We start from the raw sequence: 12,753 nt of genomic DNA, 5'->3' as shown, positions 1-12,753 counted from the left end.
TGGTGGTAGGCAGGACATAAACACCATGGAAATTGCTCATAACGGCTCTGCTCCCCCAAGGACCTTCCACTGCCATGCTTCAGGGACAGGAAAGCAAGGGACGCTGGTGTGCTAAGAGGGTTTCTCTTCTTCATCCAGTGTAACACAGGATGCTTTAGAAAGAAGCAGCAGTTGTGAAGGACCAGGTGCTGACTTGCCCCTTCACAGCTATACAAACTGTTTGCACAAACACTTAAGGAGGCACGAAGGATGGGCTGAGTGGGTAAAGAAGTAGTGAAAAAGTTGAGTGGGAAATGTTCGTGCCTGCCCCCCAGGAGGAAGGTGATCAGATTAGGCAGGGATGCATAGTTATTAAATGGATCTGTAATTCTGCAAGCCTCCGCGCAGCCAGCAAGATGAATATATAAAGAAAAGTAAACCTTGTTCTAAAATAGACCCTAAAAAACCCCTCCCATCCTGCATGCCACTCTCTTGAGGCGGGGAGAAACTGTATGATCTAGCCTCCATTATTCTGAAAATCACATAAGTAACAACAGGTTTTTTTTTCAAGGAATTAGTTCATAGTATCATTAGAACTGTAGAAACTCAAGTGCCAGTAGTTACAATATCAACATTACGTACGTAAATTTTCCTTTCAGAATGTATTAATTTTTCAGTATTTAATTAAGTGTTTAATCCCTTTACTGAACACTACTTAAAAATTGTATTTTAGGCAAAATTATCAAAACAAACTTAAGATGAATGACTCTAATACTTCCTTCCCCTTACTTAGAACTATGACCCTATGCCTACATTCCCCTCAAGCACAAATTTTATTAAAACATCATGTGTATCAAATCACATTCCTATAGTCTGAAATTTTCAGACAGAAGTGCCTACTTTCACGTAAAGTCACTCCCAGATAATCACCTGCCCCTGATTTAAGTGCTGAGTAAACCTAATTCCTAGAGAAATCAACTGCAGCTGTGAGTGACCAGCATTTCTGAAAACCAGGGAACTTACTTAAGGCTTAAAATTAGGATGTAAGTGAATTTTAACGACCAGCAGAACCAGTGCGTACCAGGAAATCTCAGTTATAGGCCTAACACTACACTGGTGCACAAGCTTTGTAGCGACCTCTCCTGCAGCAGTCAATTTCAAACTTCATATATAATCAATATGCAAGCATACTTTAAAGCTTCAGCAAATAAAAATCTGGGTCACACAAATAAAAAATAATTAAAAAAAAAACACCAAAAATAAAAATGCCCTGGTCCTGCACTTCCAGAGAGAGAGGCACTATCTGGTAAATATGTCCAAAAGGCTAAAAAAAAAAAACAGCACGGGAGATTATTTATGGATTGACACAAGTTCAGTTTAAAGTGACAGATATAAATTAATAAGAATGCAGAAGCAGAGATTTTTGGGGAGTGCTGGTACCTGTCACCTCCGAGCACCCCAGCGAATACTAGAACCAAATAATCACCTTACAGGATGCTGATAGCGTAAGGGTTTGGTTTTGTTCTTCTAAACAGGACTTACTACAACTTGCCTAGCACGTTCATCCACGGTATCCACACTTCACCTACTGCACAGAGCTGCCTTTTTACTAACTTTCACTAAGTGAGTTTGACTGTGGGCTTAAACATCCATGGACCACATCAGAAGCTGAGTCGCATTACATATGGGAACCGAGACCATCCACATCTGGTATTTTGCAGAAGGAAGCTTATATTATGAGCACAGCAGTTTCTCCAGACAACCACCACCACCCCCCTGCCGCCAAGAAGTTCTCGGACACCGTGAGTTATGTATTTCACCCCCAGGCATATCAACAAACACAGCCCTCTGCAGTACAAGTCTCCGATCAATCAGGCATGAAACCAGTTTCACAGCAACAGTCAAATAAAAAAATCAAATGATACCTGGTATCCCTGCAACCAAAAGGTCACCTAGATACGGGAAAATCCGAAGTAAATCCAGTTTCATTAAAAACTAAACCGATGGCTCAAGCGACCACCCGCTTTTTATTTCTGGGTGTTTGTAAATGATATTTTCTTGAAGTTTCACCGCCTGCGAGCCGCTTCGCTGCCATCAAACTGCCCAGGGGACCAGCGCTTCACCCTCAAAGCCGGGCGGGGGTTTCCCCCCTTTCTCCAGGCCGGCAGCGGAGCGCGGCGGGCAGCAGGGGCAGGCCGGCCCCCGACCCCCGGCGGAGCCCGAGCGGAGCCGGACACGGGCCCCCGCGGCGGCGGGCAGGTCCCTCCGTCCCCGCACACACACGCGGGACAGCAACCACGCAGGCAGCGCGGACGCTTATTTCCCCATCCGCCCTACGCTACGTGGAGCACCGCCGCAACTCCTGGGCGGAACGCACCGCTCTGCGCCCCTAACCACCCCCTCCGCGTCCGCCTTCCCGCAGGTACAACCCGGGCTGTCACGCGTGGGGGAACCCAACAGTGCCCGGGAGCTCCCTCCCTCTCTCGCAGCGGGCCGCCGGGGGTCGGCCCGGCGTGGGGGATCCCAAGAACCCACACCCGCTTTCGGCCGAGCCCGCTTCGCCTGCTCCCTCCCGCCGCCCGGACCCCCAAGCGATACAGAAAAACGGGGGGGTTTACCACGCAAACGCCGCTCCCCACCCCCACGGCGGAGAGGGTCTGGGTTATCACCGTGACACTCCCGCCCACGGAGGGCACGGAGGGAGAGGGGGAACGCCCCCCCGGTGCTGAGCCCCGAAGTGCCCCCCCCCTCCCCGCCACACCCCGCCAGCCCCACCTCCCTGTGCGGGTCGGGGAGAGGAGCGGCGCCCCCACCAGCTCCCCCCGCGACAGCCCCGGCCCCGCGGTACCTGTTGCGGCGGGGCGCGTCCCCGAGCCCCCGCCGGCGCGGAGGGCGGCGCGGAGCGGAGCGGCGGGGCGGGCGGCGCTCACCCCCCTCCCCCCCCGCCCGCCCGCCCGAGGCGCGCTGCGCCGCGCCGCCCGGTGACACGGAGCGGCACCCGGGAGGGGACGGGAAAAGGTGCCAAGTCCTTTAAAAACATGTCACATGCCCAGATAAAGTTCACGTCCCGCCCGCCGCCAGCCCTCATTGGCGGGCGGGATGCGGAGCGCAGCGCGGCTGGGGCCAAGCCGCCGCCCGATTGGCTGGGGGGCGCCGTCAGTCACCCGCCAGGCGACATGACTGATACAAAGTTGCTGCGACACAGGCTGGAAAACGCATCTCCTTAAAGCCGCAGGGGCCGCCGCGGCCGCGCAGCGCCGCGCAGCCCCCGGGCGCCAGCCCCGCCGCGGGGCCGGGGGTCCCCGCCTGCCGCCCCGCCCGCAGGCGCCCCCGGGGAGGGGTCGCGGGGCTTCAGGCCGGGCCCTCGGCGGGCAGGTGAGGTGCGCGGGGCGCGGCCGCCCCCGCCCGGTGCCCGCGCCGCGCCGGCGGCAGGGCAGGGCCGCGCATCGCCTCTCCGCCGGCCCGGGATTTCCGCCCTTCAGCGGCACCTGGATATGCGCGGTACCGACGCAGCGGCAATTTAACCGAAATTTAATTTAAAAAAAAAAAAAAAGGGTAAAAATTCAAAAAAAAAGAAGAGCGGAGCGGCGGCGGCGGAGCGCGGGAGGGTTCAAGGACTCGCCCTCCGCTGGGCTGGCTCCGCTCCGCGGTGGCCGCGCATCCCGCCGGCCGCCGCCGCCCGCTGCCTCCCCTCGCCCAGGGGTAGCGAGAGGGACCGTCGGGACGGCCCCCGGCTGCGGGGAGCTGCCGCCCCCCCGCCCGGTGTCCGCGTTCCGGCTGCAAATACCCTTTTCGCAGAGAAGGGAAAAAAAAAAAAAAAAAAAAGACACCGAGCAAACTTTTCGGCGATGCGCTCCCAACTCGCTCCGTAAATAGCCCCCCCGGCGGGCGGCCGGCAGCAGCTCACGCACACTCCCGAACCGCCCCGGCCCCCGCCGAGCCCCGCTCCCGGCCCCGGCCCGACCCCCAGGCGCGCCCCCGGCCCGGCGGGGACAGCTCCGCCGTCCCGCAGGGTGCCAGAGGTGCCTCCGGGAGCGGGGCGGGGGGGCTCAGCCCGTCGGGGAGCGGCAGCGCCGTGCATCGTGCCGGGGCACCGCGCACCTTCGCCCGAAATCGCCCGCCAGCCCGCACAGACCCGCGTAAGCTCCGAGGAGGGGGTTTGCATTCAGTAGTCACAGCCAAAACGCAAAACATCCCCATGATTTTGGGTGTCACGTGCCCCCTCCCGTTTTCATATTCTGCCAAATAGCGACCCGCACTCGCGGCCCCGGCGGGCACGGGCCGAGGACGGCGGCGGTGGCGGCTCCCAGCGCCGGCGGCGCGACCCGCGGAGCAGCCGCCGCGCTTCCCCGCGGCGCTGGCGCGGGAGCCGCCGAGCAATGGACGTGTCCTTCCCGCGAAGTTTTCACTGATGGGGACGGGACTGGCCGTGACCTGGATACGCCGGCTGGTGCGGCGGACACCCGCCCGGTCCCCGCCGCCCGTCTCTCAGCTCCCCCGCTGCCCCCCGCGCCGCTCCGCGCCCCGCGCAAAGGTCCGCGCTGCACTCACCTCCCCTACGACATGGTGGCGCGGCGGGAGGAGGCACGGCCCCCGGTTACCGCCAGCAAACCATCCGAGAGCCCGCACCGCCACCAAAAAAAAAAAAAAAAAAAAGGAAAGGAAAAAAAAAAAGTACGCGGAGGAAACGCCGGGAGCGGGGCCGGGCAGCGGCAGGGCGCCGCTGGCGGGGTCGGCGGGAGGGGGCTGCGGTGGCCGCGGGGTGCGCGGGGCTCGGCGCGGCTCGGGGCGGCTGGGCGGACAGCTCCCACCATGGACGCCTAGGTGGGTGGGTGTTCCCGCGGGTCACACCCTCGCCCGCCGGCGGAGGGGAGCGGGGGGTGGATCCAGCACCGGCGGGAGGGGGGGAGGCGGGGGGATTGGGGGGGGGGGGAAGAGACAAGTGAGGGCGGGGGAGGGAGGGAGGCAGACAGACACCCTCCGAAAAAAAACCACCAAACCCGACAAAAAAAAAAAAAAAAAAAACTTAAGTCATTCCAGGTAAAACTCCCATCTGCGCCACCAAGGAAGCGGAGGGAGGAGAGTGGCGAGGGTGTAAACTTTTTCCTGCCCCCCGCCCCCCCGGTGCCGCCCGGCCCCTCGCAGCGCCCGGCGGCCGCGCCGCCCCCGCCGCCCCCTCCCGCGCCGCCCGCCCCGGCGGCTCCCGGCGGCGCGGCGCCGCGGGGTTTCTCACGCACGGAGCCCGCCGCCGCCGCCGCCGCCGCGGTTCCTGGTTCGCGGAGCCGCCGGAGGAAGGGAAGGAGGGCGGGCGGCAGGGAGGCAGGGCGGGCGGCGGGGGAGGAGTGTCTCCCAGCGCCCTTCCCCAGGCGGAGCGTCTCTCCCGGCCCTGGCGGCGGCGGCGGAGCCCCCCCCCCCCGACCGCCCCGCTCGGCCCCCGGTCGGGCTGCGGGGAGCACGGCGCCCCCGGACGGCGTTTCGGGAGGAGGCTGCGCCCCCCGCTCTGGTCCTGCGCCTCCCCTCGCCCCGCTGCTGCCGGGCAGGGGGAGCCGGGCCCCTGTGCGCCCCCCGGCCTGCCCCGCCGGCCCGGGGTGACGCCGGGGAGGGGGCGCGTCCCCGCCGCACTCGTGCGGCTACGGCGGAGCAAACCCGTCCCGGCTTCGGGCATTAAAAAAAAACAAATCGGCGCTAACATCGATACTGGTTTTCAATTAATATTTCACTTGTGGCTAAGATCTTTTAAAGCTGATTATTTTTAAGTTCGAGGCATTAAATGCCTCTTCATTTAAACATCTTAAGGAAAAAAAAAAATGGGGCGTTGGAGGGAGGAAAAAATTGGCCGTATCTTAATTCCCTCGATGAAGTCTTTAAACAAGTAAAAGGACTGCTCACGGAGAGCGAATTTTACCTGTGCTGATGCCTGTGTAGGATTGGGGCCTTGGAAAAGGCGAGTATTTTCTCAGCTGTTGTTTGCATCCGTCAAAGTTTGTGGGTAACTTGATAAATGTTAAACAGAGAAGCATAAAGTGCTGGTAAGGCCAGACTTGGAGATAACAGTGCATTCAATAGCTTAATTTCACAATTAGTTTGCTATATTATTGGAAGCAAATCATATTTCACTGTGCCTACACTAGTGCTCTATTTTTAGCCATAATGTAGCTAAAAAGGAGGAACCTACTGAGATGTATTATAACATCAAATGTGAATAATTCTGTTCTCTCTCTTTTTACTCATTTCGTGTCATGCATCTGGTTTGGAATACAGCTAATTTATTAATCGAGCAAAGCTACCGCAGTTGGGTTGGAGGCTGCAATTCCAAGGTAGAGGGAAGTTCCACACAACTCTGCAAGTAACCCAGCGAATCGCAGCCATGCAAGAAGCACCCAAGCATGTTGGCTGGTCTATCGATAACAGTCATACCGAGCGCAACTGTTTTATGGTAATTTGTAGTAATGGTGTATTTGGCTGATTGATTGCACTTCTTTTGTCTTACTTTTCTGGCTATTTTTTTTTCTTTTTGCAGGGCAAAGGCAATAATGAAAAAGGTATCTGAAATGCCTGGAGGTAGCCTCAGTCTTTGTGTTGCTTCTTTTTTTTTTTTTTTTTAATAGGAACAAAAAGGAGAGAAAAAATAAAAGTGAGGGAATATACCTATCTTCTGCCTTAATACCGAATGTCTGATTTTTTTTACCCCCGGGATGTGTTACATACAGAGATGGCTGCTGGAAGAATAAAGCACCTTTCCCAGTACATGCAAGATGCTCACGGATTTTCCACAAATTCAGTAGAAACCTCATTTGTTTTCTGCTTGTGGTTCACAGGAGCACTTAGCTTTTTAGTGGTTGACACTATATCTATTTTTAGCAGCATTTTAACAGCTGTCACTAACAACTAAGATCTCATCTTGAACGGGGAAGGGAGATTATCTGTTTTATTTAAAAAATCAAACTACATAATTGTCAGATTATAAAACGCAATTTGGATCTTTATCTGTGAAGAGAAAAGGCTATCTTTTCTCATTATGCCAATTCCATGAAAAAAAAGGACCTATAGTGGGCTTGATAAAATAACGAATGGGCTTTGCAAGGTTTGGAAATAATGCTGTTCAAAGGCATACAAATATATATATAGCACATTTCAAATACCATTAAAAGTGGTGCCATTGCTGCCTTCTGCAGCTGTGTCGTGGTGGGGGAATCCGCAAAGAGCCGAGTTGTAGTTTTCCAAGTAGGTCAAGAGGAGCAGCACGGACACCTCCGATGAGCAATTCTCTTCCCTCGCATTAGATTTTATAAGAGGTTAACTCATGTCAGACACATGACACTGAAAGCAGCAGACAGACAAGTGTAAGCCACTCTGTAGCAGATGTCATCTCTGTTCCTAAAGATAGTGGTAAATTTGTGATGGATAATGCATTACAAAACAAGATAATGCTGAAACTCGGCAAGTGTCAAATTTTACCTCCTCCCGTGCTCAGTAAAGCGAGCGGATTGGTACTAGGGGCTGCAGGAGCAGCAATGTAGTGTAAAAGCAGCCTACTGTACTGTCTTACTTAGAGGTCATGTGCCCTATTTTGAGAACTGAACCAAAGCGGATGAAGTTTTGAGTCGGTTCCAACTAAGGCAGCTGGGCATTTCCCACTTCTCTCCAGCTCAGCCCAGGGAAGCAGGCGATCACATGGCCACATGTATTATTCTGTTCACCGTAGCTTTAATTTTTATGCCGTTTGGGTCATGAGGGTCATGTGGGTTTGATTATCGGAGATTTATAACTGATCGGGAGGAGCTGCCTTTCAGGTAGACACTGGAAAAACATTGGGGATGACAGATGGGAGTTGACTTTCCTTGTCCAACAGGTGTGAGTCTTCCAAGAGAGGAGTCCACAGCTTTCTCCGACTCACCAGTTAATTGTGTTAAAGCTAATTTCCTGAGACATGCTGAAAGTCTTTAGAATTCTTTACAAGCCCTGGGAGAACAACAGTAAGCATGTTTTCTACACAGTATGCTTACATTCTTTGAGATATCAATATTTTTTCTATTTAGTCTAATTTTGAACAATTTTGGTTTCTAATTATAGATAAATCTTTTAGCTGAGCAACAGAGCTTGTTCCCTTTTAACCTGGATTTTTTTTTTTTCCTTTTTTTTTTTTTTTTTAATGCTCCTTAATGGCCCGCGTTACAACTGTGGTTGAACCACATCTAAGTATAGTACAGTATCATTTCTAATGCACATTGGCATTAGCAACCACTTGCTTGTGCTAAGGGCCAAGATGTGCATTTGAAAACACAGATTTCCAATACATTTAAAAATCACAGGTTTTATTGACTATTAGCACCGATAGTTTCATCTGGTTCAAAATGAAACCGTCTCACAAAGAATTACTTGTTGTGAGAAATAGGTCTTGTTGACAGTGGTAGGGCAAACGAAGCACAAGGAATAACACATAGGCAGTACTTAGTATTTTTGGTACCTTTAATATTGCTGTATTTATTTACATTGTTTATAGTCAACTTCTCTCTTGGTTACCACTTGCACTATTACTTGTAAGGAAATGTACTTTGTAAAAAAATGGAACATTAAAAAAATTGTCATCACCACAGAATGAAGATTTATCTCGATATTAATGAATTCCAAACAATAAAAGGTAGCGGCAGCCAATTGTATCTTAATATTTATCTATTACCTAGTGGCATTTTTACAATACCAAATGGTAACTCATATCGTAATCTGATTAAAATTTTGTAGTAACCGTAATAGTACTGCACCTATGCCAAAAATCCAGACATAGTGTTTAACAGCAGTAAAAATAAGAGAGCAAAGAACACCCTCCAGCACTTAATAAACATATCAAATGCAAATTGGAGGAAACTATTTAATCACTGTATAGGCTGGTTAATTTTGATGATTATTCACAGTTCTAGTAGCAATACTTAGTGTGGAACAAGTTAGTACCAAAATTATTGTGACACCAAGGTCGTAAGTAGAATTTGAAACTTGCTGTATAGAGGAAATTACCTTCCTGATTGAATGAAGGTGCAGCTTTAATGCTCCTACAGCAAAAGGGGAATTCGTGTAGTTTTCCAGATGCTTCTATAATCCTGAAATTACCTGCTTTCAGATATTATGCAATGAGAGATGGTTTGGTATTAACCTGCATGATCATGTTCAACGTGAGACTCGAAAGACCTTTGTTTTCTAAATTTTAAAAAATTTTTATTTCCCGGGAAAGAGAGATTTCGGATGGGCTCTCCCTGAAGCATATAGTGAAGAAGAGACTGAAGAGAGCAGTGCTATGAAGCTGAGTTAAAAGGCTGCTCAAGAAAAGTGTTAATTTAACGTGTGCCAAGAACAGAAAAGGAAAAAAAAACTATTGGTTTTGATGGAAGTTGCACTGCTTTCCTAAACAGATGTCGTCTGTTGATTTTTTTCATATATTAAATACCCGCTTCCTATGTAGGCTACAGTCCAGCTTGAGGAGCTCATTCAGTGGGCCACCTGGGCCCAAGCTGGGTAATTATCTCGTGCAACGTGGAAAGTTGGTCCTTGTTGGATGCGCGTTGTTTTACAGAGATTTGATTAAGAAAGGAGTATGTTTGCCACAAGGAACCATAAGTCAGTGTTCTGAGAAAGTGTTCTGGCTTTGAAGATGAAGGTTACACCAGAATTTGTCTGGCCTAGACTAAATATCTGGTAGCCGAAGGTTACCAGAATTTCCCCACTGTGCTCACTGATACTTGGCCCACAAGCCAGGAGTGACAGAAATTTTGTCACGTTGGAAGGGTTTGTCCCTAATGGCCCCAAACATATGCAAATAAACAGAGTGATTCACAGGTGAGAGCAGACAACCTTACCAACCCAGTCGCCTGGCTATGGTTTATTCCCTTTTGGTGTGAGCATAAGCGACTCAGCTTGGTTTCCAAAAACGATGCTGTCAGTGTATCAGTGCCTGTAAAATCCTGGCACCTGCAGCATCCAGTACCACGCAGGCATATTTCTTCTGACCTCTGGAATGAAGAGAAGGGTTATCACTGTTTTATAGGCAGGGAGTGAAGGAACAAAGAGATTGCAGGATTTGTTTCAGGTCCCCTAAGGAGGCAATGACAAAGCTCAGTACTTCCCAAGTCCTGGTTTGCTGCCTTTCATCACAGGACCAGATTTTCTTTTCAGCTCTTGCCTTCCCAAGATTGCTGTGTGAGCATGAATGATGTATAGTTAAAACACATTGGGTTGTCTGGGGAAGGAAAATATGCCATGATCTGCTTGAATATATTAATTATTGAAATCAGTTTAGAAACCCCATGTTGTCAGGTCTTTTTACCGTATGGATTAGCAGCAGCCACTAAAGATCGACGTTACCTTGCCTGCTCGAGCCTGGTCAGAAGAGTCACATTCCATGAATGTGCAAGAATTTCTGGCATGAATTCTTGTACATGCACATTTACATTTTGGCTTCTGTGCATGCTGTTCATGCGCTCACCACTTTGAACTCTGCTTTTCATGGGTGTTGTGGTTTAACCCGGCAGGCAGCTAAACACCACACAGCCATTCGCTCATTCCCCACCCGTGGGATGGGGGAGAAAATAAGAAAAAAAAAGGTAAAACTCATGGATTGAGATAAAGACAATTTAGTAGGACAGAAAATAAAGGAAAAATAATAAGAATGGTAAAAAAATATACAAAACAAGTGATGCACAATGCAATTGCTCACCACCCCCTGACCAATGCCCAGCCAGTTTCCAGGCAGTGGATCCCCAACCAGTTTTTTCCCCTACTTCATACACTGAGCATGACATCATATGGTATGGATTATCCTTTTGGTCAGTTGGGTTCAGCTGTCCCAGCCATGTCACCTCCCAGCTCCTTGTGCACCCCCAGCCCTCTCACTGGTGTGGTGGTGTGAGAAGCAGAAAAGGCCTTGACTCTGTGTAAGCCCTGCTCAGCGACAACTAAAACATCAGCGTGTTATCAACATTATTGTCATCCTAAATCCAAAACACAGCACTATACCAGCTAGTAGAAAGAAAATTAACTCTATCCCAGCCAAAACCAAGGACAATATCCACCCCTTATTCTGTACCATCTATGTCATGCTGACATCCCCCAATTGCCAATACATCCCAGTTAATCACCACCACCTTTCCTCTACTTTGATATCATTCCTTTAGTCTACAGGCCATCCTTCTAAAAAGTCTGTTGAGTTCAGTTAGTCCATGACTTTGGGCTCCATCTGTCATAGCAGTCCTTCAGGGCAGGAGAGATGGTGTGTGGTGTTGGACTGTTGCATGATGAAGCCCTTTCTGGTTCCATCACTGCTGCACTTGTCCAGTTCTATCATCACTGCACTTTGCTCGGTTTCATCAAAATTAATTCTTCATTAATCTGGGTGATCCTTACTGTAATACCACTGATATGGCATATAGCGACCATAGCAGTGATGGCATACAGTATTATATAGCAATTAGCATCATACAATTCAAATAATTGACTTTTCTCACCCAAAATCAAATCCCCTTCAGGAACACATTGGACTTCCCCATCCTGCATCACCCAACAAGTGCACCCAGGTCCTTGAGCAAAAGCAATCCCATGGATGGGTTTGCCTTTGCCTGAGGCAGGCATAACCCAGACTGTCTTCCCCAGCATATTTTTTCATAAGTACTACAAGTACTTTATCCCCTTCCTCAGTACCTAAAAGTTTTGAATGGGTAGGGCCAGCTCGATTGGCAGATCCCCTAGTTTTGACTAACCAGGTGGCTTTTGCTAAATGTGTATCCCAATGTTTAAATGTCCCACCCCCGATTGCTCTCAGTGTAGTCGTTAACAGTCCATTGTATCGTTTGATTTTCCCAGAGGCTGGTGCATGACAGGGGATGTGATACACCCACTCAATGCCGTGCTCTTTGGCCCAGGTGTCTATGAGGTTGTTTCAGAAATTAGCCCCGTTGTCTGACTCAGTTCTCTCTGGGGGGCCATATCACCATAAGGCTTGCTTTTCCAGGCCCAGGATAGCGTTCCAGGCAGCGGTGTGGGGCACGGGATATGTTTCCAACCATCCAGTGGTTGTTTCCACCGTTGTAACCACATGGCATTTGCCTTGGCGGGTTTGTGGGTATGTGGTATAATCAATCTGCCAGGCCTCCCTATATTTATATTTCAGCCATCATCCTCCATACCACAGAGGCTTTACCCGCTTCGCTTGCTTGACTGCAGCGCATGTTTCACATTCTTGGATAACCTGTGCAATAGTGTCCATGGTCAAGTCCACCCCTCGATCACAAGCCCATCTGTATGTTGCATCTCTTCCTTGATGGCCTGAGGTATCATGGGCCCAACGAACTATAAATAATTCACCCTTACGTTGTCAGTCAAGATCTGCCTGAGCCACTTCAGTCTTGGCAGCCTGATCCACCTGCTGGTTCTTTTGACGTTCTTCAGTGGCCCGACTCTCGGGTACGTGAGCACCCACATGATGTACTTTCACAGCCAGTTTCTCTACCCGGGCAGCAATATCTTGCCACAATGGGACAGCCCAGATGGGTTGGCCTCAGCACTGCCAGTTGCTCTGCCTCCGTTGCTGCCACCACCCCCACAAGGCATTTGGCACCATTCATAAGCCAGTATAAAGTAGTGGCCATTTTTCTCATTCAGCAGTATCCAAAGCCAGCTGGACGGTGTTCACCTCTGCAAACTGATTGGATGCCCCTCCTCCTTCAGCAGTTTCTGTGACTTGTCATACAGGACTCCATACAGCAGCCTTCCATCTCTGATGCTTTCCCA

The 12,753-nt window shown here is 50.7% G+C and overlaps 1 protein-coding gene across 4 annotated transcripts in view; it reads right to left on the bottom strand.

The window, feature by feature from the left end:
- The window catches only part of NR3C2 (nuclear receptor subfamily 3 group C member 2), a 215,095-nt gene extending 210,294 nt beyond the window's left edge, over positions 1–4,801 (bottom strand). Inside the window, exon 1 of one of the 4 annotated variants that reach the window (XM_075090423.1) lies at positions 4,531–4,801. Coding sequence is in view for 2 of the 4 variants with exons in the window: in XM_075090424.1 (XP_074946525.1) it covers positions 1,905–1,968 (64 nt within the window). In the remaining 2 variants the exon portion in view is untranslated. Of the gene's footprint in view, positions 1–1,904; positions 2,052–2,827; positions 2,979–4,530 lie in introns of those variants that run through there. The other 3 variants (XM_075090425.1, XM_075090424.1, XM_075090421.1) reach the window with 3 other exon arrangements.
- Positions 4,802–12,753: the final 7,952 nt, after the last annotated feature.

This window comes from Phalacrocorax aristotelis, chromosome 4 (assembly GCF_949628215.1).
Source record: "Phalacrocorax aristotelis chromosome 4, bGulAri2.1, whole genome shotgun sequence".
In the NCBI taxonomy this organism is placed as follows: Eukaryota; Metazoa; Chordata; class Aves; order Suliformes; family Phalacrocoracidae; genus Phalacrocorax; species Phalacrocorax aristotelis.
The sequence above is the reverse complement of the archived record's forward strand: the minus strand, read 5'-3'. Positions and strand labels throughout refer to the sequence as shown.